Genomic DNA, 26757 nt, shown 5'->3' with positions numbered 1-26757 from the left:
CTCAGGGTGGCCTTGAACTCATGATGATCCTCCTCCCTTTGCCTCCTGGGTGCTAGGATTAAGGCATGCAACACCATGCCCAGCTGCTTTTGTTTCTTGAAGTAGGGTTTGCTCTAGCTCAGGCTGACCTGGAATTCACTATGTAGTCTCAGGCTGGCCTTGAACTCAGAGCAAACCTCCTTCCTCTGCCTCCTGAGTGTGGATTAAAGGTGTGCACCACCTTGCCCAGCTATTTTCCCAATCTTAAAAAAAATTATTTGTAAGCAAAGGAGAGAAAGAGAAAGAATGGATGCCCGAGGGCCTCTAACCACTGCAAAAAAACTCCAGACACATGAGCTACTTTGGGCATTTGGCTTTACATGGGTCCTAGAGCAGACTCAGATTGTTGGGCTTTTATAGAGGGGAGACTCAGCCGGACGGTGGCTCCCACATTAGTCCTAGCACTTGGGGAAAAGACTTGTGAGGCGGCTTTCCTGAAAATCACACAAGAGGCCTCATGATTTGAACCACTCAAAAAAAGAGCGGGAAATTGAGCATGATTCAATTTGCCTAAGTGATCATTTATTATATTCCTGTGTAACTTTTTTGGTTTTCCAAGGTAGGGGCTCACTCTGGCCCAGGCTGACCTGGAATTCACTATGTAGTCTCAGGGTGTCTTTGAACTCAGGGCGATCCTCTGCCTCACAAGTGCTGGGATTAAAGGTGTGCACCACCACGCCCAGCAACTTTTTTTAAAATGAGCATGAGAGAGTTAGCAGCTTCTGCTGTCAAACTCCAGATGAATGTGCTATCTTGGTGTGTGTGACCTTGAGCACATGGGTCTCTGGCTTATGTGGGACCTGCAAGTGCCTTAACCACTAAGCCATCTCTCCAGCTCCTGTGTGACTTTGAAAACTGAGAAGCCATTTGCACAGGATGACTAGAGACTGTTCTGGGGACCCTAATAGAGGTGCTGGGGTCTCAAGCCAGAGAGAAGTTAGGTACCTGAAAAGCTTTGCCATCTCCTAGCACTTACCCTTTTTCTGCTGCCCAGCTTTAGAGTTTCAATGGCAGCAGGAAGAGAAGAGCCCCTGGGAAGAGGTGGCATGTTCATGGATTTTAAAAACTGAAGTGTGATCCCAGCACTCGGGAGGCAGAGACAGGAGGATTGCTGTGAATTCAAGACCACCCTGAGACTCTGTAGTGAATTCCAGCTCAGCCTGGGCTAGAGTGAGACCCTACTTTGAAAAAACAGAAACAAACACCGAAGTGTGTCTTTTGTTGGGTTGTTGTCTGCTTTGGTTCTCGTGTATCCCAGGCTGGCCTCAAACCTGTGTAGCTGAGGAAGACTTTGTACTTACGATCCTCCTGCCTCTGTGTCTTGAGTTCTGAGATTATAGGCATATGCCACCACACCCAGTTCATGGGCTGCTGGAGATTGGAGTCAGGGTTTTGTGCATGCTAGGCAGGCAGTCTACCAACCGAGCCACATCTTTGGCCTGTTGTGTGCATGCATGTGAAGGTCAGAGGACAAATGTCAGGTCAGTACTTCTCTGTCCACCTCATCTGAGGTGGGGCTTTTGCTCTGGATTGTTTCTTTGCCATTCTTGGCTGTGTTCACCATGAGCTTCCAGGAAATTCTGTCTCTGCCTCCCACTGCACCATCAGCATGCTGGTATTACAGAAGCCCTCCATGGCTTCCAGCCTTTTACGATCCAGTTTGAGTGCCAAGTCTTTTCACCACTGAGCCATCTCCCAACCCCGCTCACCTCAAGTTTGTTTTTTGAGGGGGGTTGGGTCAGTTGTAGCCCAGTCTAGTCCCAGGCTGACCTTAAACTCACAGCGATCCACTTATTTCTGCCTCCTGAGTGCTGGGATTAAAGGTGTGTGCCATCACACCTGGCTCACCTGAAGTTTCAAGATGTGACTTGGGGCTGAAGAGATGGCTTAATGGTTAAAGCATTTGCCTACGAAGCCAAAGGACCCAGGTTCAATTCTCCAAAACCCAAGTAAGCCAGATGCACAAGGGGCACATGTATCTGGAGTTCTTTGCAGTGGCTAAAGGCCCTGGCATGCCCTTTGTCTTTCTCTGCTTGCAAATAAATAAATAAATTTTATTTTATAAATTATGATTTCAAGCAAAACCCTTAGGTCATTCTGGTCCACTGTCACCGAGGCATGAAAGTCTGAAGACTCCAGCTTCACAAGGGTGTCCTGCTCTTAAATGTTTCTCACCACCTCCCCCTGGCACGCCCATTCTCTCTCTCTCCCTCTATCTGTCTTTCTCTCTGTGTCTGTCTCTCTCAAATAAATAAATAAATTTAAAAATAAAACCAAAAAACAAAAAACTTGGCCTATGGGGAGAAGTGGCCCACACCACACGAGACAAAAAGATGAAAGCATTATAACCACCACCATGGAAGATGCCACCTCCCAGACTGCCACTCACGTACAGTGGGGAAAGCTGTTATTTACCTGTGCATTCTTTGTAAGATATCAGTAGAAAGCTCTTCTTTGGAGGGAACATAGCATTTCCCGTTTAAAAATTAGGGCTGGAGGGATGGCTTAGTGGATAAGATGTTTGCCTACAAAGACAAAGGATCCAGGTTTGATTCCCCAGGACCCACGTTAGCCAGATGTACAAGGTGGTGCATGTGTCTGGATTTCGTGTACAGCGCCTGAAGGCCCTGGTGTGCCCATTCTCTCTGGTAAATAAATTTTTAAAAAGATGTATTTAAGCCGGACATGGTGGCACATGTCTTTAATCCCAGCACTCAGGAGGCAGAGGTAGGATCGCCATGAGCTCGAGGCCACCCTGAGACTCCATAGTGAATTCCAGGTCAGCCTGGGCTAGAGTGAGACCCTATACCTCGAAAACACAAACAAGTATTTTTTAAAAAGTAAGCCAGGTGTGGTGGCACATACATTAATTTTAATCCCAAGGGAGGCAGAGGTAGGATGATCTCTTTAAATGCAAGGCCAGTTTGAGACTGCATAGTGAATTCTAGGTCAGCCAGAGCTAGAGTGAGACCCTACCTCAAAAAACCACACTTAGGGCTGGAGAGATGGCTTAACATTTAAGGCATTTGCCTGCAAAGCCAAAGGATCCCGGTTCAATTCTCCAGGACCCACATAAGCCAGATGCACAAGGGGGCGCATGCATCTGGAATTCGTTTGCAGTGGCTGGAGGCCCTGGTGCACCCATTTTCTCTCCCCCGCCCACGTGTGTCTGCCTCTCTCACTCTCGCAAATAAATAAATAAAAATAATTAACACACACACACACAACAGCTAAAGTAACCCTGCTGAAAGTGGAATGAACAGCAAGCAAAATAGCATCAAACTGGGCCTGAGTAGCAGCCAGCACAAATGACTTCAGTAGTCTCACTTCAGCTCCCAAATCTTAAAAGATTTTACCAATAAAACAACAACAAAATACCTTTTCTATCCTTCCCAGCCATCTTCAACACACACACCCTGTACTCTTGACCCATGGAAAAAGAGTAAAAAACAAACAAACAAAAAAACTCTTTAAATTTACTACAGATGGTTTGGCTAACAGTTCAAATCATGTTCTTTGCTTCATCATTTATCCTGTCCCCTTCACACATGGGATTGGCTCTTTGAGCTAAGTTTCCTTATGAACTTCTTATTGTATGACTGAGGGTAATTTCCTATCAGTAGACCTGTGCTTGTTTATTTAGTATATTGCTTCTGTGAGATCATAAGCTTTAATTCAATCTCTAGTTTTAAAAACATTAAAGTCAGCTGTGTGTGGTGGTTCAGGCCTTTAGTCCCAGCACTAGAGAGGCCTGGAGCTATTGAGTGAGTTCCAGGCCAACCTGAGCTAGAATGAGACCCTGCCTTGGAAAAGAAACCAAGAAAGGGCTGAGGAGCATGGCTCAGTAGTTAAGGAGGGGCCTGGCTTGCAAAGTCGGCTGGTCTGGCTTCAGTTCCCCATTACCCACGTAAAGCTAGATGCATAAAGGAGTTCATCTCCAGTGGTAGGAGGCCCTGGTATGTCCCTACATAAAATACATAAAAACAACAAAACCCCCAAACAAACAAAAACTTAGTGCTTTTTAAGAGTTTTAAATATTAAAAAATATTTATGCATTTATATTTTTTATTTGAGAGAGGGAGAGAATGGGTGTGACAGGGCCTCTAGCCATTGCAAACAAACTCCAGATGCATGCACCACCTTGTGCTGCTGGCTTACATGTGACCTTGAGAATTGAACCTGGGTCCTTAGGCTTCTCAGGCAGGTACCTTAACCACTAAGCAATTTCTCCAGCCCTTAAAAATATTTTAAATATTTCATTTTTTTTCTAAATGTCTATGTTTATCCCTTTTTTAAAAAATTTTTATTTATTTATTTGAGAGCGACAGACACAGAAAGAAAGACAGATAGAGGGAGAGAGAGAGAATGGGCATGCCAGGGCTTCCAGCCTCTGCAAACGAACTCCAGGCGCGTGCGCCCCCTTGTGTATCTGGCTAACGTGGGACCTGGGGAACCAAGCCTCGAACCGGGGTCCTTAGGCTTCACAGGCAAGCACGTAACCGCTAAGCCATCTCTCCAGCCCAAATATTTCATTTTTAAAATAGTTATTTAAGAGAGAGAGAAAGAATGAGTGTGCCAGGGACTCCTGCCACTGCCAAGAAACTCCAGATGCATGTGCCACTTTGTGCATCTGGCTCTATGTGGGCACTGGGGAATCAAGACCAAGCTTTGCAAGCAAGCACCTTTAACCGCTGAGTCATCTTTCCAGTTGAAGACTTTTTTTTTTTTTTTTTTTTTTTTTTTTGTGGTAGGGTTTCAGTCTAGCCTACGCTGACCTGGAATTCACTCTGTAGTCTCAGGGTAGCCTTGAACGCACAGTAATCCTCCTACCTTTGCCAAGTTCTGGGATTAAAAGAATGCACTACCATGCCCAGGTTCACTTCATTTTTTAAAAAATGTTTTATGCACTGAATTTTAAGGTATTGGAAACCACCTGGGCCAAACAGTAAAATAAACCTTTTGCTGTTACTGTTTAATAGAAGACTGACTTTTTTTGTTGTTGTTTTGAGGTAGAATCTTGCTCTGGTCCAGGGGTTGACCTGGGATTCACTATGTAGTCTCAGGCTGGCCTCGAACTCACGGTGATCCTCCTACCTCTGCCTCCTGAGTGCTGGGATTAAAGGCATGCACCACCATGCCTGGCAAGACTGACCTGTGGTTGAAACCTTTCTCCACAAGCAAAACAAAAGACTAAAATAAACTAGTGCTGAGCCCGAATCAGCAAGGCAGTGATGAACATCTAATCCCTGATTTCAAATGCCTGTGTGCAGCATCATAGAATGATACTAGTTAAAATGCTTTAATATGTATCACATGATGAGGTTCTCTTTTAAGATCTTAGCTAGTGGAGATAGGGATGCAACTCAGTTGGTTGAGTGCTTGGTAAACATGCAGGAAGCCTTGGGTTTGATCCCCAGCACTGGGGAGAGAAAGGCATCCTTGGCTACATAGCAATTTCAAGGCTTACCCAGGACACATGAGACTCTGTCTCAAAAAAAAAGAAAAAAACATGGTGGGAGACATCCACTCAAGTCTACACTATAAAGACTTTAAGCATAAGTTTAAGGCTATGTCCGAAGGAAGAAGTGATTAAAACTAGAGCAAGGGGCTGGAGAGATGGCTTAGTGGTTAAGCGCTTGCCTGTGAAGCCTAAGGACCCTGGTTCGAGGCTCAGTTCCCCAGGTCCCACGTTAGCCAGATGCACAAGGGGGTGCATGCGTCTGGAGTTCGTTTGCAGAGGCTGGAAGCCCTGGCGCGCCCACTCTCTCTCTCTCTCCCTCTATCTGTCTTTCTCTCTGTGTCTGTCGCTCTCAAATAAATAAATAAATAATTTAAAAAAAAAACAACTAGAGCAAATCTTTTCAGGACAGAGTTCACCCAGTGTGAAGGGAAAGGGATAAAGAGAGAGAAGAGAAGGGCTGGAGAGATGGCTTAACGGTTAAGTGCTTGCCTGTGCAGCCTAAGGACCCTGATTTGAAGTTCGATCCCCAGGACCCACATTAGACAGATGCACAAGGGGTGCACATGTCTTGAGTTCATTTGCAGTGGCTGGTAGCCCTGGCATGCCCATTTTCTCTCTCTATCTGCCTCTTTAGCTCTCTCTCTGTCACTCTCAAATAAAAATGAACAAAATTAAAAAAAAAAAAGAGGAGAGAAATATGATAGAGATGGGGTGAGGTGCCACAGGCTCATAACTGTGGAACCACTACTCTGAGCCCCCCAACAGGAGTCTCAGTTCTGGTCATCAAAATGGGAAGAGTTTAACAGAGGCTTAGAAGCATTCGCTCAGGACCCTAGGGATTGAGGGAGGCATTCTGATGGGAGGAAGAAACTCAGGCTAGCCAGATATCCGAGTCCACAGAAGCAAGAACTGAGAGTCTGAGGGGAAAAGATCCCTTTTTTGGGTGGAGAGGAGGTTTCGAGGTAGGATTTCACTCAGGGTGGCCTTGAACTCATGGTGATCCTCCTATCTCTGTCTCCCAAGCTGGGATTAAAGGTCTGTGTCACCATGCCCAGCTGATCCCATATGTTAAGGACTGTTCTAGTCTCTAAGAAGGAGCAGTGTTTATAGACCACTGAACTGTTAAGCTCTGTAGGGAAAGCACCAACATTTGATTTCTTCACTAGAATATTTACAACACAGTAGGTGTTCAATGCACGTGCTGAATGAGTGAATGGCTGGATCAGCCTTCCATGTGGTTGTCTGAACCCAGTAGTTAAATGGCTGTTACTAATGGACTGAATCTAGTTTTGCATCCTGGGCTCACTGCTGGGAGCCAAATGGTGCCTGGTTGGCGAACAGTGTCTGGAAAGCACAAGAACAATTGCTGCAATATGTTCCCAATATTCTCATTACTGATGACATTTACTCAACAGTGGCTGTGGTACAAGGAACAAAAGGTTCTTGCCCTGTAGGCTTGTAGTCTAAGTGACATTAAAAAAAAAAAAAAAAAAAAAGCAAAAAAAAAAAAACCCAGCAAAAAACTGGCAGCATTTCTGTGGATGTGAGTGGGTGAGTGGCAGCGTGTGTGAAGGCACAGGAAACAACAGTTCCTGGGATTTATAACAAGAACAGTAGGGATTAGTTCTCACTTTATGGACAAGTGAGGGAAGCCCAGAGAGACAGACACAAGGTGTCGGGTGTGCAGCACTGTGTGGATAGCCTAGCCTGGAGCACCCACCTGTTCTTTTTGTGCTCTGTCCAGATGGTTGAGTTCAAGTCAGGGTCTGGCTGGCTGGAGGCCTTTACCTCACTGTTTCCATATTAGATAACTATGTCATCGCAGGTACAACCAGTCTGCATTTGGGCAAAGGGCCTTGAGAAGAAGGGTATCTTGAATGAGGATAATGCAGTGGAAACCAATGGTAAGTGGACAAAAGGGCCAGAGGGGGTGGCCACACCTGCATGGACGCCATGCTCCACTGTTCTCACTCCCCCAAAGAGGAGTACATGGTGGTTACCAGGGTTGAGGAATGGACTGCACACTTTTCTGTCTCATAAGCTCTCTCAAGAATCTGGTTTCTGTGGGGTGGGGGAGGTTGAAGAGATGGTTTAGCAGTAGAGGCACTTGCCTGCAAAGCCAAAGGACCTGGACTTCCCCAGGACTCACATAAGCCAGATGCTCAAGGTGGTGCATGCTTCTGGAGTTCGATTGCAGTAGCTGAAAGTCCAGGAGTGCCTATTCTTTTTCTTTCTCTTTCACTCTCTATCTGCCTCTTTCCCTCTCTCAAAAACATCAAAATAAATCTTGTTTTGGCACAGGCCTCTTTTCTTGGTCATTTTCTAGTATTACTATTGTATTGACTTTTTGGAGGAATAGCTCAGAATGGGGGCAGCGACAGGTGCTGTTGTGTCAGAGTACTGGCTCAAGTGCCATCAGCCAAGAACAAGAACTGGGGCTCCCCTTCTGATGGTGCTAGGATTTCATGGGATCTCTCATCCTGACTGGCCCTTCCTTACAGAACCTACTCCCATCCTTGACTCTTCCTTGGTTTTTGGAGATAGGGTTTTCCCAGGCAGACCTGGAATTCGCTATGTAGTCTCAGGGTGGGCTTGAACTCCTGAGTGCTGGGATTAAAGGCGTGAGCCACCGTGCCCAGCAAGATACCTGAATTCTTGCCTCCTGTTTGGGAACCCAAGTTCTAGGCTATCAGTTAAAAGTGCCTGGAGTAAAACCTTTATGGGTTCTTGAATGCGAAAAGATGGGCTCTGATGGTGCCTCTACTTGCTGGCTATAGAAACCCATAGCAAGAGATATAGCGTAGAGGTTAAGGCGCTTGCCTGCGAAGCCTAAGCACCCCAGTTTGAATCCCCACATAAGCCAAGAGTTCCTTTGCAGTGGCTGGAGGACCTGACGAGGTCATTCTCTCTCTCTCTCTGACTCTTTCTCAAATAAACTAAGAGCAGTCATAATCAGCTGCACCCACCTTTATCCACAACTTCACCTCATCCCCCAACCTGGTGACACTGTATATGAACTTCTAACATTTGTTGGGGGGGGGGGAGTTGGGAGGATGGGGAAGAAGAAAGGAGGGTGAGATTGGAAGGCCACTCCTTACTGGCTCCTTTCTGCCTGGTCGACATTCCTCGTTTTGGAAGACGGCCCCAGTGTTACCAGATTTAGAGGAAGATGAGGAGAAGCCCGCCATAACCCATTTCCCTAGCTGCAAGAGAACAGCGCGTGCGCAGTCTGTGGGATTTTTGTTTTTCTCCCACCAGCCCCCGAAGGGGCTTCGGCGAAGAGTCCTTTAAAGAAACAGCCACACATTTTTTGAGCAGCCTATACGAACTGTATTGCGCTTTTAGGCCCTTGCATAGCTCTTGCTGAAAGCTCAGCCCCCGCCCCCGCCCCCGCCCCCGCCCCCGCCCCCGCCCCCGGTTTCCCCGGCATAGCCACGCCCACCGACGATCCCTGGAGCCCCGCCCCGGAAGCTGCGCGCGCAGCGGGGCGCGCGGGGCGCGCTCAGCAGTTGGGGTTGAAGACGCGGCAGGAGCACGCGCTGCGGAAGAAGCGGCAGTGGCAGGAGGCGCACGGGTCGCAGCAGGCGGGCGCCGGCGGCTTGCAGCTGTCGCGGGTGGCCACACAGGGCGTGGGTGGCGGGGGCCGGGGCCGGGGCGCCTTCTTCGTCGTGGCGGTTTTCTGTAGGAGAAACGACGAGGGCGGCTCCAGTCGGCCACGCCTGCTCTCCAGCAGTCCTCCTCGCTGCCTGCGCGTTCCTGGGGCTTTGGAGGCCCGGGACGGGACATATCTGCAACCCGGCTGGACCACCCCACGGAGACCCTGTCCGCTGCCTCAGCTACAGCCGCTCCTCATCTTCCAGGGCCTCGCCTCTTTCTTTTTAGGGAGCCCCAACTAGCCCTACTGTTTTGCTTTTTCAAGGTAGGGTCTTGCCCTAGCCCCGGCTGGCCTGGAGCTCACAGTGATCCTCCTGTGTCAGTCTCCCAAGTGCTGGGATTAAAGGCGTGTGTCACCACGTCCGGCGACCCCCGGTTTTAGACAACTTTCTAGCTTCCAAGGCTGTCCACAATCCCTGTTTTCTTTTTTCTTTCTTTCTTTCTTTTGATTTTTCGAGATAGGGTCACGAGCTCAGGCCGACCTGAATTCACTAGGTAGTCTCAGGGTGGCCTTGAACTCATGGCGATCCCTTCTACCTCTGCCTCCCCTCCCGAGTCCTGGGATTACAGGCGTGTGTCATCACGCCCAGCTTTTTTTTTTTTTTTTTAATCTTATTTATTTGCAAGGAGAGAGAGAGCAATGGGTGCGGCAGGGCCTCTTGCCACTGCAAACGAAGTCCAGATGCCTGTGCCTCTTTGTGCATCTGGCATTATGTGGATACTGGAGATTTGAACCCAGGGCCGCCAGACTTTGCAAGTAAGCGCCTTTAACTGCTGAGCAATCTCTCCAGTCCTTTCCCTGGCATATCTTTAAGGTAGATCCGGAGCCCTTTCACCTCACAGCCACCACTTCCCTGTGCTAGGCCGTATCTTCTCCCCTTAGTTCAGAAGCCCTTTAGAGTCATCATCCCACATGTCCAAACGGACAATGTTCCATGATTGCATCACCTTCATACAGTTTCTCTTTGCTTTCAGGACGAAACAAACGCTTTGGCCTTGAGGCCCACTGTTCTTGACCTCTGCCCATCTCTGCTGTATGGCCTTTGAGCTTGCTATGCCCTAGCCTAGAACATTCGGACGTCCAATATTGGTAGTGCTGTTCAGTGCTGTGTAGACCAGAAACTGAGTGTTTTTATTTTTAAACAAGGGGTGTAAATGGTTTGTTTATTTTTTTCAAACGCAGGGTCTTGCTCTAGGCCAGGCTGACCTGGAATTCACTATGTAGTCTCAGGTTGGCCTTGAACTCACTGTGATCCTCCTGCCCCTGCCTCCAGAGTGCTGGGATTAAAGGCATGTGCTTTAATTAATTTTTTTTAATGATTTATTTATTTGAGACAGAGGGAATGGGTGCGCCAGGGCTTCTAGCCATTGCAACGGAAGTGGGACCTGATGAATCGAACCTGCATCTTTAAGCTTCACAGGCATGCACTTTAACTGCTAAACCATCTCTCCAGTCTAAGCTTTTTTTTAAGCTGGCTATGGTGGTGCATGCCTTTAATCCTAGCACTCAGGAGGCAGAGGTAGGAGGATTGCCGAGAGTTCGAGGCCACCCTGAGACTACATAGTGAATTCCAGGTCAGCCTGAGACAGAGTGAGACCCTACCTTGAAAAACCAAAAATAAATAAATAAATAAAATTAAGCTTTTTTTGAGCCTGTCATGGTGGCGCACGCCTTTAATCCTAGCACTCGGGAGCCAGAGAAGGGAGGATCATCATGAGTTCAAGGCTACCCTGAGAACAGAGTGAATTCCAGGTCAGCCTGAGGTAGAGTGAGACCCTACCTTGAAAAAACAAACAAAACAACAAAAAGTAATAAAATAAAATTAAGCTTTTTGGGTAGGAGAGATGACTCAACGGTTGTTAAATTGCTTGCCTGCAAAGCCAAACGCCCAGTATCCATATAAAGCCGGATGTACAAAGTGGTGCATGTATTTAGAGTTTGTAGTGGCTGGAGACCCTGCTGTGACTTTTCTCTGTCTCTCTATTTCTCTCTGCTTGCTAATGAACAAATAAAAATATTAAAAAAACATAGTAAATCTAAGCTTTTTAATGTGTGTCTATTAAAGAATATAAAATTATTTTTTTAAAAAATCTAGGGCTGGAGAGAAGGCTTAGTGGTTAAGGCATTTGTCTGCAAAGCCAAAGGAGTGCAGTTGAATTCCCCAGGATTCACGTAAGCCAGCTGCACAAGGTGGTGCATGCATCTGGAGTTTGCAGTGGCTGAAGACCCTGGCGTGCACATTCTCTCTCTTTCCCTCTCTCTCTCTCCCCTTTTTTCTCTCCCACTCTCTCAAGCAAATAAATAAAATTTTTTAAAGGGTGGCTCACGCCTTTAATCCCAGCACTCGGGAGGCAGAGGTAGGGGGATTGCCATGAGTTCAAGGCCACCCTGAGACTCCATAGTGAATTCCAGGTCAGCCTGGGCTAGAGTGAGACCCTACCTCAAACCCCCCCCCCAAAAAAAATTAAGTTTTATTGTTTGAGAAAGAATTGGCATGCCAGGGCATCTGGCTACTGCAATCAAACTCCAGATGTATGCACTGCCTTGTGTGCATGTGTGGTTTTCATTCTTCAAGGTAGGGTCTCATCTAGCCCAGGCTGACCTGGAATTCACTAGTCTCAGGGTGGCCTCAAAGTCAAGGCGATCCTCCTACCTCTGCCTCCCAAATGCTGGGATTAAAGAAGTGCGCCACCACACCTGGCTCAAATAAACCTTTTTTAAAAAAGTAAAAGGGATGCTGGGTTCAAAGGGGAAACTTGGGGGAGTGAGGACATTACCATGGGATATTATTTACAATTATGGAAGTTATTAATAAAAAGTAATAGATAAATGTAAAAAAAGCAGGATCCAGCCAGGTGTGGTAGCACACACCTTTAATTCCAACATTTGGGAGGTAGAGGTGGGAGGATTGCTGTGAGTTCAAGGCCACCCTGAGACTACATAGTAAATTCCAGGTCAGCCTGGGCTAGATTGAGACCCTACCTCGAAAACCCAAAAATAAATAAATAATTAATGAAATGTGTTTTTCTTTTTAAAAATGGTTTACTATTTACTTGCAAGTAGAAAAATATTTCAGGTGCCTGGTACCTGGTTTCTTCATCCTTCAGTCCAGTACTCCACATTGCTACCAACAGGGCTTCAAAAGTGCAAAATGTGGGACTGGAGAAGTGGCTTAGCAGTTAAGGCACTTGCCTGAAAATCCTGTAAGATGGTGCATATGTTTGGAGTTCCTTTGCAGTGGCTAGAGGCTCTGGTGCACCCATTTTCTATCTTCCTTTTTCTCTTGCGCTTTCAAACAAATGAAATATATACATATATATATGAGAGCCAGGTGTGGTGGTGCACACCTTTAATCCCAGCACTTGGGAGACAGGTAGGAGGATCACTGTGAGTTCGAGGTCACCCTGAGACTACATAGTGAATTCCAGGTCAGCCTGGACTACAGCGCGATCCTACCTCAAAAAGCCACACAAAAATTTCTTTTTAATATTTAGTAATTTTTATTTTGAGAGTTACCCAGATGGGTCTTGAACTTGCTGTGAACCTTGGGTAGCCCTTGAACTTTCAGTCATCCTGTTTCAGCCTCCTGAGTAGTTGGGATTTCAGGCCTGAGCCCCCACACTCAGCTAACAGTTTTATTTTCATTAGTTCTTATAGTTACTGTCTTTACAGCAAATGATGCTGATTTTCTATAATACTTTTATTTATTATTATTGCTATTTTTTGAGGTAGGATCTGCTCTAGCCCAGGCTGACCTGGAATTTACTATGTAGTCTCAGGAGGCAGAGGTAGGAGGATCACTGTGAGTTCAAGGCCAGGGCAGTCTGGGCTAGAGCCAGACCCTACCTTGAAAAACCAAAAGGAAAAAAAAAATTATATATATATGTATGTATGTACATATGTACTGGAGAAAAGACTTAGTGGTTAACGTGCTTGCCTGTGTACCCTAAGGACCTAGGTTCAATTCCCCGGTACTCACGTAAGCCAGCTGTGCAAGCCAGCACTTGGAAGGCAGATGCAAGAGGATTGCAGTGAGTTCGAGGCCAGCCTGGGACTACTAATCTGAGTTCAAAATCAGCCTGAGCTAGAATTAGACCCTACTTAAAAATAAAATTTGTGTGTGAAGCCAGGTGTGGTGGTTCACGCTTTTAATCCCAGCACCTGGGAGGCAGAAGAGGTTGGAGGTTTGTTGTGAGTTTGAGGCCACCCTGAGACTACATGGTGATTTCCAGGTCAGCCTGGGCTAGAGCAAGACCCTTCCTCAAAAATAATAATAATAATAAAAGTGTGTGTGAGAGAAAATGTATGGCATACCAGAGCCTCTTGCTGCTGCAGAGGAACTCCAGATACATGTACCACTTTGTGCATCTAGTTTTTTGTGGGCATTGGATCATTGAACCCCAGCTGGCAGGCTTTTCAAGTAAGTGCCTTGAACCACTGAGTCATCTCCCCAGCACTGTTTGTTTTGAAATAGGGTCTCATGTAGCCCAGCCTGGCCCAGACCTTAACATGTAGCTGAGGATGACCATGAACTCCTGCCCGTATCTCCCAAGTGTAGGCCTGGAAATATTTTTAATTTAGTTTTCAGCCATGGCTCATTGGTCCTATCCCATCCCACAGAGAGCTTTCCCAGGCTTACCTTGGATGATCTCTTGTTTTCCGCTTCTTTTCTGCTGATCTTCTTGGATTTCTTGTTCAGTGCTTCAAAGAGAAGGAATAAAGCCCTATGGTTCTGGTGTCCCTGAGCTCCGGTAAAGTGGGAGGAGCAGAGAGGGCTCCAGGGAGTCTCAGAGTAGAGAAGAAAGAGGTTATGGGATTATTTAAATTATGGGTCCCAAACCAGCAGGATCTTGTTAGGCTGGCTGCTGACCTGTGGTTAGACTGAGAGCAGTCAGACAGGAAATCCAAGGAGGCCCTGGGATCTGCCTGTGGCCTCCATTAGACACTTAAACTTGTTCTCTGGTCCCTGACCTTGTTAGCCATGGGCCTCTTGGTCACCATGGGTGTTCCTTCTTTAGTCTTTAACCTTGAAGGTTGCAAGAACATGATAACCTGAAAGTGTTCTTTGGGGCTCATTCCTGGAGGCACCTCTGTTATCTCTTTTCCATTCTCAGAGCTTGGAGGCAGGCACACCCGACTTGAACCCTCACTCTGCCATGTAACAGTCTGGCCTTCTGTAACCTACTTATTGCTGGTGAGACTCAGTTTTCTTCTCTGCAGATAGGGTTCTATAGGAAATGAGGTTTATAAAGTAAAAAGTTGGGCCAGAGAGAGGAATTAGTGGTTAAAGGAACTTGCTTGCAAACCTTGATGGCCCAGGTTCAGTTCCCCAGTACCCACAAAGCCAGATGCACAAAGTGGTACACAAGTCTGGAGTTTGTTTAGGCCCTGACATGCCCATACTCACTCTATCTGATTCTTTCTGTCTCAAATAAATGAATGAATAAATAAAATATTTTAAAAATAAAGTAAAAAGTCTGACCTATCAAAGGTGATGAATAAATATTAATATTTCCTCTCTTCCTAATCTTCCTCCCTGGGATGTCTAGAATACCTCTTTTTCCCCATTTAGAGGCAAAGCAATGAAAGGATACTATTTTTAATAAACATAAAGGCAGAATCCATCTGTTTGAATTCTGGCTCTGCCAATTAGGATCTGTGTGGTTTAATCTAGTTACTTAAAGTCCATAAGCTCAATGTTTTCCATTGTAAAATATAAATTAAAACAAGGGCTGGAGAGATACCTTAGTGGTTAAGGCATCTGCCTGGAAAGCCAAAGGACCCAGGTTTGAGTCCCTAGGACCCACATAAACCAGATGCTCAAGGTGGCACATGCATCTGGAGTGTGTTTGTAGAGGCTGGAGGCCCTGGTGCGCCTGCTACTTCACCACCTTCTCTCTCTTTCAAATAAATAAAAATAAATAAATAAAACAAGACCCCTCTCACAGTGCTATCACACAGTATATCTGTTGTTATTTTTATTATTTTGGTTATGGGCACTGACTCTACCATTGACCTGCATCCTCAGCTCATGTCCACTATTATCAGGTGGAGACAGGCCAGATATCTCCAATGCCAGGCCATAATGCTCCAGATAGTTCCCCCTTGAATGGCAAGACTGGCCTATCCAAGACTTGGTTAGATTACTCAGTATTTCTTAAAGTTTGTTACTGTTGATAGGAGTCCTGTGATTCATTAAGTTTCAGAGAGACTAAATTAAACCAAGTTTCCAAGTGTCTAGACTTCAGGCTTTCTCAGAGTCTAACCCATTAAACTTTATATTCGACTGGTAGTGTGGAGGGCTTTCCCAAACCCAGGATCAGTCAAGACAAGGAGCAAGCCATAGCTATTCTGGCACCAGCTTGGGCAACGGGTTTAACATCCTAAACCCTCTGTCAGTTACCAGAGCCCAGAGGCTGGGTCCCAGGCCAGACCACTTACCCACAATAGAGACCGAAGAGAAATCCTTCAGGCTCACGGAGGAGTTGCTCCTTAGACTCGTGTCATCTCTGGGGTTCTCGTGCACCAGGTGGCTGGAAGCAGTGAGGACGCATAGGAAGACCACTAGGGTAGCCAGGAGCAGGCGTGAGACATCCATCCTGAAAGGCCTGGGTTGGACAGAGAAGGCAGTCGGTGCTGGGTGGCCAGGGGTAGTGGAGAGGAGGCCCCTTCCTGCTTTCTCTGCGTTCCTTTGGGCCGGGCTCAGTTACAGAAATGTCTCAGAAGGGCCAGAGGACCAGCGCAGCTTAGGATGGGGAATGGCCGTTGATGCAGGGAGAGGACAGAAAAGGAAGATGAGGGAGAATGAGGCAAAGAGAAAAGGAATGCATTGTGTTGGTCTCTGCTGTCCAGAGGGCGGAGTACTGACTTTTTTCTTTTCTTTTCCTTTTTTTTTTTTCTTCTTCTTTCAAAGCCGTGGTCCCAGGAGACCTTATGCCTGGGCAGAGCTGTTGAAAGGCCTCCTGTAGTGTCTCAAAGTGGCAGAGGTTTTACTAAGGTGGAGAGAATAAGGGTAAGAAATGGAAACTCAGGACGGTAATGCAGGTATAAAGGCTCCTGCAGGCAAGCGCGTACATCATCTCATGCATCCCAGCCCCACAACCAGAAGAAACAAGCGCAGGGACAGGACAGGACAGTCTGGGTCGATGGACATGGCAGTGTGAACGAAATGGATTTATTTCTCTGCTAGCTGGATTTTGAAGGGGCAAATGGATCCTAGGGTGGATTTCTCGTGAATGCCTTCTCTGACTATGGGCTCCCCACCTCTCTCTCTGCTCATAGAAAAGACTGCAACTTCTTTCCCAAAGTTCACTCTCTCTCTTCTCCCCTACCTCCAGCCATAAGAACGCACCCTAAACTAAAATACTTTGTTCATGCTGGTTCTGCCACTCATGGTCACTGCTATCAGCAGCCTAGACAGCCTCTAGCCTCCTTCTCTCTGTCCTCAGGTGGGCTGGAGTCAGGTTTTCCACATGTTTGTTACGTAGTAGAAGATCCAAACAGCTGGCCTCTAACCCTCATTCCAGTCTTCGTGAAGTAGAAGGAGAGAGGCCTGACCATTAGATGTCCATCTTGTTTTACCCATCGCAACCTAAATGCCAGTTCTTCTGATTTCTTTAGATACTGTATCCCCAGGTACTAGGCTATCATAAACTGTTCTTTGGTTTTGAGGTAGGGTCTCACTGTAGCCCAGGCTGACCTGGAATTCACTCTGTAGTCTTAGGGTGGCCTCCAACTCACAGCGATCCTCCTACCTCAGCCTCTCAAATACTGGGATTAAAGGCATGTGCCGCCACGCCTGGATAAACTGTTCTTTTTATTTCATTTCACTTTTTCTTTTTGTGGATGGGGGAGGGTCAGCAATGCTTCCAGAGGACCACTAGGATGAGACTGAAATGGGAATTTTGAGGTTCCTTGCCAATACACCAATATGCCAAGGCACCAACATGCTTAGGGTACCCTGGATTATTTTATGAATTTAAAGAATTAAAATTCATAAACCAGAGGGTAAGGCTTAGAGAAACTTTCTTAGATTAAGTGTAGGAAAGAAGAAAGTGCAGAGAGCTCCTGCCATGTGGAGGGCAGGAGACGGCAGAGCCCATATGGGACTAAGGGTGTGCTTGGGGGGGGGTCTCTTCTCCTCTCAGCCCCGGGGCTGAGAAGAAGGAAGCTTACCAGAACCTGGAAGCTCAGGAGCAGGCCAAGAACAACTATTCTTTTATAAAGTATTTTATTTATATTTATTTAGTAGACAGAGAGACAGTGTGTGTTAGTTAGTTGATGGGGCTGGAGAGATGGCTCAGCAGTTAAGGCACTTGCCTGAAAAGTCTAATGACCTAAGTTTGATTTTCCCAGTGCCCACATAAAGCCAGATGCACAGTGGTACATGCATCTGGAGTTCATTTGCACTGGCTAGAGACCCTGGCACACCTATTCTCTTTGTCTCTCTTCTATCTCTCTTTGCTTGCAAATAAAAAAAAAAATATTTTTAAAAGTCTGAGGCAAGCCCAGTTGGCTGGCTTTTTATTTTATGTGAGGTGTGTGTGGGGGGAGCAGAGGCCAAAGAATGCCTGTGAGGAGTTAGATGGCAACCTGATAGTGAATTCCAAGTGAGGAGAGAGAGAGAGGGAGAAAGAGAGAGAGGGAATTGGTGCTCCAGAGCCTCTAGCCATTGTAATCCAACTCCAGACACATGTGCCACCTTGTGCACATGTGCGACCTTGTACATTTGCCTTATATGTGATCTAAAGAGTTGAACATGGGTCCTTAGCCTTCACAGGCAAGCGCTTTAACCATTAAGCCATCTCTCCAGCCGTTAAAAATATCTTTATTGGGCTGGAGGGATGGCTTAGTGGTTAAGGCATTTGCCTGCAAAGCTAAAGGACCCAGGTTCGATTCCCCAGGACCTATGTTAGCCAGATGCACAAGGTGGCACATGTGTCTGGAGTTTGTTTGCAGTGGCTGAAGGCCCTGGCACATGCCCATTCTCTCCCTCTCTCTCTATCAAATAAATAAATAAAAATAAAATGTTACAAATACATTTTATTTATTTATTCCCAAGGAGAGAGAGAGGGAGAGAGAAAGAATGAGCACACTAGGTCTTTTAGCCACTGCAAATGCACTCTAGATGCAAGCACCACTTCGTGCATTTGGCTCTACGTGGGTACTGGGGAATCAAACCCTGATTGTTAGGCTTTGCAGGCAAGTGCCTTAACCACTGATCCATTTCTCCGGCCCCCCCCCCAAAATATATTTTTTTAAGCCAGGAGTGGTGGCGTACACCTTTAATCCTAGCACTCGGGAGGCAGAGGTAGGAGGATCTCCGTGAGTTTGAGGCCACCCTGAGATTCCATAGTGAACTTCAGGTCAGCCTGAGCTAGAGTGAAAACCTACCTCAAAAACAAAAACAAAAACAAAAAGCATTTCTTTTTAAAAAAGAACAGTTTGAAGCCAGGTGTGGTGGCACATGCCTTTAGTCTCAGCACTTCGGGAAGCAGAGGTAGCAGGATTGCTGTGAGTTCAAGGTCACCCTGAGACTATATAGTGAATTCCAGGTCAGGTTGGGCTAGCATGACACCCTACCTCGAAAAAACAAACAAACAAAAATTTCTGAGAGATGGCTTAGCGATAAGGTGCTTGCCTGTGAAGCCTAAGGACTCAGATTTGATTCCCCAGGACCCATGTAAGCCAGATGAACAAGGTGGCACAAGCGTCTGGAGTTCGTTTACAGTGGCAAGAGGCCCTGGCATGCCCAGTCTCTCCCTCTTCCCCTCTCCTTCTCCCCCCTTCTCTCTCACTCACACACACAAAAAGAACAATTTGAGCTGGAGAGATGGCTGGCTTAACACTTAAGGCACTTGGCAGCATTTATCCTGGCCTGTTCACTGACCAACGTCTATAATTTGTCAAGGTTGACAGTGGCGCAGACGTTGTGATTCCTCTTTAAAAAAAGGAACGCATGGTGGCGCACGCCTTTAGTCCCAGCACTCGGGAGGCAGAGGTGGGAGGATCACCCTGAGTTCGAGGCCACCCTGAGACTACAGAGTGATTTCCAGGTCAGCCTGAACTAGAGTGAGACTCTACCTTGAAAAATTAAAAATAAATAAATAAATAAAAGGAACACTTCATGAATTTGTGTGTCATCCTTGCGCAGGGGCCTGCTAATCTCTGTATCATTCCAATGTTAGTATATGTGCTGACGAAGCGAGAGCGACTATATAGGCTGTGAACTAACTTGTGATTCTCCCTAACTCTGGAGTGCTGGGATTAAAGGCATGTGCTGCCACGGCCAGCTTTTTTTTTTTTTTTTTTTTTTTTTGAGGTAGGATCTTACTCTAGCCCAGGCTGACCTGGAATTCCTATGTAGTTTCAGGGAGGCCTTGAACTCACAGTATTCCTCCTACCTCTGCCTCCTGAGTGCTGGGATTAAAGGTGTGCGCCACCACACCCAGTTTATGGCCAGCTTTTAACTCAAGGCGTTTTAAAAGATGCTTTCTGGCTGAAAAGATGGCTGAGTGGTTAAAGGTGCTTGCTTGAAAAGCATTAATGGGCCTGGTTTGATTCCCCAGTACCCATGTACAGACAGAGGCACAAAGTAGCCCATGTGTCTGGAGTTCATTTGCAGTGGCTGGAGCCCCTGGCATGCCAGTTATCTCTTATTCTCTCTCTCTCTCTCCTTGCAAATTAAAAAAAAAAAAAAAGTTAGGGCTGGAGAGATGGCTTAGTGGTTAAGGTGTGTGCTTGCACAGCCAAAAGACACAGGTTCGACTCCCCAGGACCCACAGAAGCCAGATGTGCAAAGAGGCATACACATCTGGAGTTCGTTCACAGTGGCTGGAGGTCCTGGCATGCCCATTCTCTCTCTCTTTACCTGCCTATTTCTGTATCTCTCTCTCTCAAATAAATAAATAAATAAGTTTTTAAAAAAGTTAAAAAAAAAAACATTAAAGGTTGTTTACCTTGCCAATTACAATATACTTGCGTGATACAAGTGATTTAGGTCTAAAATTAGACTTTAAGTGAAAAATTTTAAAGTACACGTTTATTCTAGAATGACAAATGAGGGCAGGCATTTCCCTCTTTCTCCTCTCCGACCTTGCTCTTTCTTCTTTCATTCTGCAGCAAAATAAGTAGTTGGTTTGTCTTTAGGATTCATACTGTACAAACAAAAAATTTCCTTTTCTTTGGACACCATGACCACAGTCCCCACAGTGGAAGCCTGACTCTGAGAGAGATATACCAGGGCTAAGACTGGCTAAACAGAAACCAGCGCCCAATTCTGAGGTGAATGTCTTCTCACCCCATAGCCAAGCCTCTCTGAATGAGACATCAAGCAGGATCACCTGCACTTCTAGAATATTCCTTTCCAGGCTTCACTCTCCCATGAAGTACATGCAGTTGAGTTTGCATATGGGAAACATGCATGAGACTTGACTCCATGGTAGTCTCTTTGTTCAGAGACCATCATCCCTAGCAAAGAATCTTGGTCTCTGTCTTTTTTCTTTTAATATATTTTATTTATTTATTTGAGATAGAGAAAGAGGGAGAGAAAATGGGTTCACCAGGGCATCTAGCCACTGCAAATGAACTCCAGGCGCATGCACATCTTGTATATCTGGTTTATGGGGGTCCTGGAAAATCGAACCAGGATCCTTTGGCTTTGCAGGCAAACACCTTAACCACTAAGCCAGCCCTCCATCTTTTTCTTTTTTTTTTTTCCAAAGTACGATTTCACTCTGGTCTAGGCTGACCTGGAATTCACTATGTAGTCTCAGGGTAGCCTCGAACTCGTGGTGATCCTCCTACCTCTGCCTCCCGAGTGCTGGGATTAAAGGTGTGCACCACCATGCCTGGATTCCCATCTTTTAATTAATTATTTATATATATTTTTGTTTTCCAGGGGAGGGTCTCCCTGTAGCCCAGGCTGACTTGGAATTCACTATGTAGTCTCAGGGTGGCCTTGAACTCATGGCAATCCTCCTACCTCTGCTTCTCCAGTGCTGGGATTAAAGGCGTGCGCCACCAAGCCTAGTTGTTTTTTTTTGTTTGTTTTAATTTTGTTTTTGGTCTCTAGTTTTACTCCCCCTCCCCACCTTTGTATTCTCTCGTGGAGTTTTAGCTTATATCTCCCTCACCTCAGCCTCACTCTCAGTGGAGCCAATTTCATATAGTCTCCATCTCTCTGCTTTCCTCTTGCTTTACAAACATCATCCACTTTAAGCCATTGCTGTGTCCTGTTCAAATGCTGTCCCTAGCACATTTTCTCTTTTAGCACCAGGATGGCTCCAAATACTATGCTCTCCCTTCTCTTGAACTCCCCCAGCTCTTAAACTCAACACCATAAGCATTGTTCAGTTCTGCATTATTCTTTAATTGTTCATGTGGGCCATTCTCATCAGTTAGACACAATCCTTTGTGTAAAAGAGGTAGAGGGCAGTTGAAAGAATGCTGCCTCTGTGGTTAGACATACGTGACTTCATTACTTGCAAGTTATATGAGGGCATAGGGGAGAGAGGTCCTCTGTACCCAGCTTAGTTCTTATGCGGGCCCTTTGGCTGGATCTAGGAACTCAATTAGTACCAGAACTGATTAACAAGAGAAAGACATAAAACCTTTTATTAAATTTACGTGTACATTAGGATCCTCACAAGAGAATGAAGTCTGAAGAAATGCCTAAAGCATGGTACTTTTATGTTCCTTAGACAAAAAATTAATAAATTTGTGAAGTAATGACAGGACCAATGGCTATCTGGACTGGAGGGGGGGTGTAAATTCTAGAAATGTTATTAAGACATAGATGGGATGAAGGACGTAGAAGCTAGTGAAAGGTAAGGGTTACTTCACAGTTTGTTTAGTGTTTCCTTACAGCCCCGATTACCCGTCTCCACTGCTCAGAGCCATTTTCTGGTCTTGGTATGTGAAGGAAGGACATCCCTTTCCAAATAAATAATCTTCACAGCTTGGTACATGTAAGAAAAGACAGTCCAAAGAGCCCTCTCTAGGTGAGCGTGGTGGTGCATGCCTTTCATCCCAGCACTCAGGAGTCAGAGGTAGGAGGATCACTGTGAGTTCAAGGCCAGCCTGGGACTACATTGTGAATTCCAGGTCAGCCTGGGCTAGAGGAGTCCCTACCTGGAAACAGAAACAACAACAACAACACCCCCCCACACACACACCATCAAAGCCCTTTCTGACATTGTACTTTCTCAAGTGATTTCAGCTTAAAATGACTGCCATACCAATTTGCCCATTTTGGGATGGTATGTCCTTACCTTTTTCAAGACCAAGTCACTCAATCACTCTGAGCCTCAGTTTCTGCATCATGAACAGGGATATCATAATACTCACCATCCAGGGTGTTCTGGGAATTAAAATAGGACTCAGTAAAGTACCTGCTATAAATATTTGTTACCGATACTAGTTACAATGTTCCTGCATTTATAGTAAGTGGCATTTTGTGTGTGGATATGTGTGTGTTTGACCGTATACATGAAATATGTGTTTTGTATGTGTGTGGTGTATGCATGTATAGATGCATGCATATGTGTGGAGGCCACAGGAGGACATCAGTCAGTTGTGTTCTGCTATCATGTTTCTTTTTTCTTTTTTTTAAATTATTTTTTAAAATTTATTTATTTATTTATTTGAGAGCTACAGACACAGAGAGAAAGACAGATAGAGGGAGAGAGAGAGAATGGGCGCGCCAGGGCCTCCAGCCACTGCAAACGAACTCCAGACGCGTGCACCCCCTTGTGCATCTGGCTAATGTGGGACCTGGAGAACCGAGCCTTGAACCGGGGTCCTTAGGCTTCACAGGCAAGCGCTTAACTGCTAAGCCATCTCTCCAGCCCTCATGTTTCTTTTTTAGAGAGACAGAAATAGGTGGGGCGGGGGAGAGAGGGAGAATGGACGTGCCAGGGCCTCCAGCCACTGCAAACGAACTCCAGACGCGTGCGCCCCCTTGTGCATCTGGCTAACGTGGGACCTGGGGAACCGAGCCTCGAACCGGGGTCTATAGGCTTCACAGGCAAGCGCTTAACCGCAAAGCCATCTCTCCAGCCCCTAGCCTAAGCTTTTGACCCTCCTGCCTTAGCTCCTGAGTGCTGGGATGGCAGGCCTCATGCTGCCCTTATGCTGGCTAAATGATTCTTTTTAATCCTTGACCTTAAGGGACAGACTGTCCCTTCAACTTCCAGAAAGTTTAGGAAGGACTGGGGGGATGGCTCAGTGGTTAAAGGTACTGGCTTGTAAAATCTGTTGGTTTGGATTCAATTCCCGAACCCACATGAAGCCAGATGCACAAAGTGGTGCATATATCTAGAGTTAATTTGCAGTGGCAAGAAGCCCTGTTATATGTTCATATTATTTATTAGTTCTCTTTCTCTGCTCACAAATGTGTGTGTGTATGTAATGTATGTATGTATGTATGTATGTATGTATGTATGTATGTATGTATGTGTGTGTATATATATATATATATGTATGTATGTATGTATGTATGTGTGTGTATATGGCTGCAATCTACCAGACTGCAAAGGAACTTCAAATTTTTCTGGCTTGTTTCCCACTGTCACAGGCACGTTGGGATCAGTCACATTTCCACTTTGCATTGGCTTTATATGGGTGCTGGCAAATGGCAGGATTGCAAGCAAATGCCTTTAGCTGCTGGGCCATCTCCCCAGCCCCTTAAACTTTTATTTCATGAAGCGTTTTAAAAATATTTTTGCCTGGCATGGTGGCACATGGCATCAATCCCAGCACTCGGGAGGCAGAGGTAGGAGGATCGCTGTGAGTTCTAGGCCAGCCTGAGGCTACAAAGTGAGTTCCAGATCAGCCTGGGCTACAGACCCTACCTCAACAACAACAACAAAAACAAAACAAAACAAAAAACAAACCAAAAAGCAGAAGATGAAGAGTTCAAATTAAGAGTGAGATATGGCTTAGCAGTTAAAGCGCTTGCCTGTGCCGCCTAAGGACCAATTTCCATCTCTCTGCAGATCCCATGTAAGGCAGATGTACAAAGGTGAGGCAAGTGCAAGGTTGCACATGCCCACTAGGTGGCACAAGCGTCTTCAGTGTAACTCCAGTGGCTGAGGCCCTGGTGGCTAATTCTCTCTGTCTCTCTCTAAAACAAAAAATAAATTAATTAAAACTTTTTTTTTAAATGGTGAGCCCTTACCTCAATAAAAAAGGGAGGCTGGAGATATGGCTTAGTGGTTAAGGAGCTTGCCTGCACAGGCTAAGGACCCATATCCAAATTTCCAGGTCCCACATAAGCCAGATGCACAAGGCAATGCAAGTGCACAAAGTTGCACATGTATACAAGATGGCACATGCGGGCTGGAGAGTTGGCTTAGCCGTTAAACACTTGCCTGTGAAGCCTAAGGACCCCAGTTCGAGGCTCAATTCCCCAGGACGCATGTTAACCAGATGCACAAGGGGCGTACACATCTGGAGTTCGTTTGCAGTGGCTGGAGGCCCTGGCACGCCCATTCTCTCTCTCTCTCTCTCTCTCTCTCTCTCTGCCTCTATCTCTCTCTGTCACTCTCAAATAAATAAATAAAAATAAAAAGAATCCTTCCACTAGCAATAATAATTTAAAAAAAGATGGCACATGTGTCTGGAGTTCGATTGTGGCAGCTGGAGGCCTTGGCATGCCAATTCTCTCTTTCATATAAAAAAAGGCAGTCTGCTTAAAAAAAAAAAAAAAAAAGCTGGGCATGGTGGCACACACCTTTAAACCCAGCACTGAGGAGGCAGAGGTAGGAGGACAGCCATGAGTTCAAGGTCACCCTGAGACTACATAGTGAATTCCAGGTCAGCCAGAGCTAGAGTGAAACCCTATGTTGAAAAACTAGAAGAAAAAATAAAAGCAAGAGGAAGCTTAGAATGAGGGTGGGGCCCAGCTATTTGGGTCTCTTCTTCAAATGTTCTAGACATGGAGACCATTTCTTCAAGTGAGCATTGAAAGAATGGTAGAATCAGGGTAGAAATTGACCAGGGGAGCTCATTTGCTATACAAAGTGACTGGAGGTAAAGATTTACGGAGGGCTGGAGAGATGGCTTAGCGGTTAAGCGCTTGCCTGTGAAGCCTAAGGACCCCGGTTCGAGGCTCGGTTCCCCAGGTCCCACGTTAGCCAGATGCACAAGGGGGCGCACGCGTCTGGAGTTCGTTTGCAGAGGCTGGAAGCCCTGGCACGCCCATTCTCTCTCTCTCCCTCTATCTGTCTTTCTCTCTGTGTCTGTCGCTCTCAAATAAATAAAAAAAATTTAAAAAAAAAAAAGATTTACGGAGCTGTACAAGCCCTCATTGATGTGAGTATTCAATAGACACATGCTCACGGCTCTTGCTTCAGAACATGGTGTTGAAATCCACAACTACCTAGACAGCTCCGTCTCTCAAGGGTGATTTGTCCTTCCGCTCTGCAACAGGGAAGACTGCTCTTTGATCTGAGCTACTCCTGATGGCAATTCCTCCCCTGGACCTCTCATCTGCTTTAAGTTACCACTGAAACTTACAGCAAACTTTCCTTGTAGCATGGTGGATATAAATAACCCCAAAAGAGGTCGGATCGGCTGGCTGAACCTGCCATCTAAATGGCTGTGTAAACCTCAGCTTTTTTGTCTCTAAACTAAGATAGACATTTAGTAAAGATTTCTAATTTAATGAGTGAAAAATGTCTAAGAACACTTCCATTCTACAATTCTATGAATTCTATTGTAGTCCACTGAGGCTGCTATGACTGGGTGGCTTATAAGCAATGGAAATTTCCTTCTTTCTTTCTTTCTTTCTTTCTTTCTTTCTTTCTTTCTTTCTTTCTTTCTTTCTTTCTTTCTTTCTTCCTTCCTTCCTTCCTTCTCCTCCTTCTTCTTCATATTTTGTTTTTGTTTTTGGTTTTTGAGGTATGGTCTCACTCTAGCCCATGCTGACCTGGAATTCACTATGTCATCTCAGGGTGGCCTCAAACTCATGGCAATCCTACCCCTGCCCCGGAGTGCTAGGATTAAAGGCATGTGCCACCACGCCTGGCTTGCTTGCTTGCCTTCCTTCCTTCCTCCCTCCCTCCCTCCCTCCCTCCCTCCCTCCCTCCCTCCCTCCCTCCCTCCCTCCCTCCCTCCCTCCCTCCCTCCCTCCCTTCCTTCCTTCCTTCTTTCTTTCTTTCTTTCTCTCTCTCTCTCTCTTCCTTCTTCCCTCCCTCTCTCTGCCTCTCTTTCTTCTTCCCTTTCTCCCTCCCTCCCTTCCTTCCTTTCTTCTTCTTCTTCTTTTTTTTTTTTTGCAGCGAGAGAGAGAGAGAGAGAGAGAGAGAGAGAGAGAGAGAGAGAGAGAGAAAGAGAATTGGCATGCTGGGGTCTCAGCCACTGAAATTGAACTCCAGACACTTTCGCCACCTAGTGCATATGTATGACCTTGCGCTTGCCTCACCTTTGTGCATCTGGCTTATGTGAGATCTGGAGAGAGATGGAACATAGGTCCTTAGTCTTCGCAGGCAAGTGTCTTAAACGCTAAGCCATCTATCCAGCCAAGCAACCAAAATTTCTCTTTCTTCTTCTCCTTCTTCTTCCTCTTCCTGCTCCTCCTCCTCTTCTTTTTTTCTTTTCTTTT

The 26757-nt window shown here is 46.0% G+C and overlaps 1 protein-coding gene and 1 non-coding gene across 2 annotated transcripts in view; both read right to left on the bottom strand.

Annotated features, from left to right (window-relative positions):
* Nucleotides 1–9002: 9002 nt before the first annotated feature.
* LOC101608835 (agouti signaling protein) overlaps nt 9003–26757 on the bottom strand; it is a 109886-nt gene continuing 92131 nt past the window's right edge. The window contains exons 2-4 of the mRNA XM_004668102.2: nt 15597–15763; nt 13795–13856; nt 9003–9179 (exon numbers count right to left, since the gene is read on the bottom strand). Coding sequence (XP_004668159.1) covers nt 9003–9179; nt 13795–13856; nt 15597–15753 — 396 coding nt within the window. The 5' untranslated portion in view covers nt 15754–15763. The remainder of the gene's footprint in view (nt 9180–13794; nt 13857–15596; nt 15764–26757) is intronic.
* On the bottom strand, nt 19264–19366 carry LOC123463125. Its single transcript, XR_006638735.1, has one exon. It is a non-coding gene; the product is annotated as a U6 spliceosomal RNA (small nuclear RNA).

The sequence above is a fragment of the Jaculus jaculus genome, chromosome 8 (genome assembly GCF_020740685.1).
Source record: "Jaculus jaculus isolate mJacJac1 chromosome 8, mJacJac1.mat.Y.cur, whole genome shotgun sequence".
Taxonomy (NCBI): Eukaryota; Metazoa; Chordata; class Mammalia; order Rodentia; family Dipodidae; genus Jaculus; species Jaculus jaculus.
This window is presented reverse-complemented; position numbering and strand designations above follow the sequence as displayed.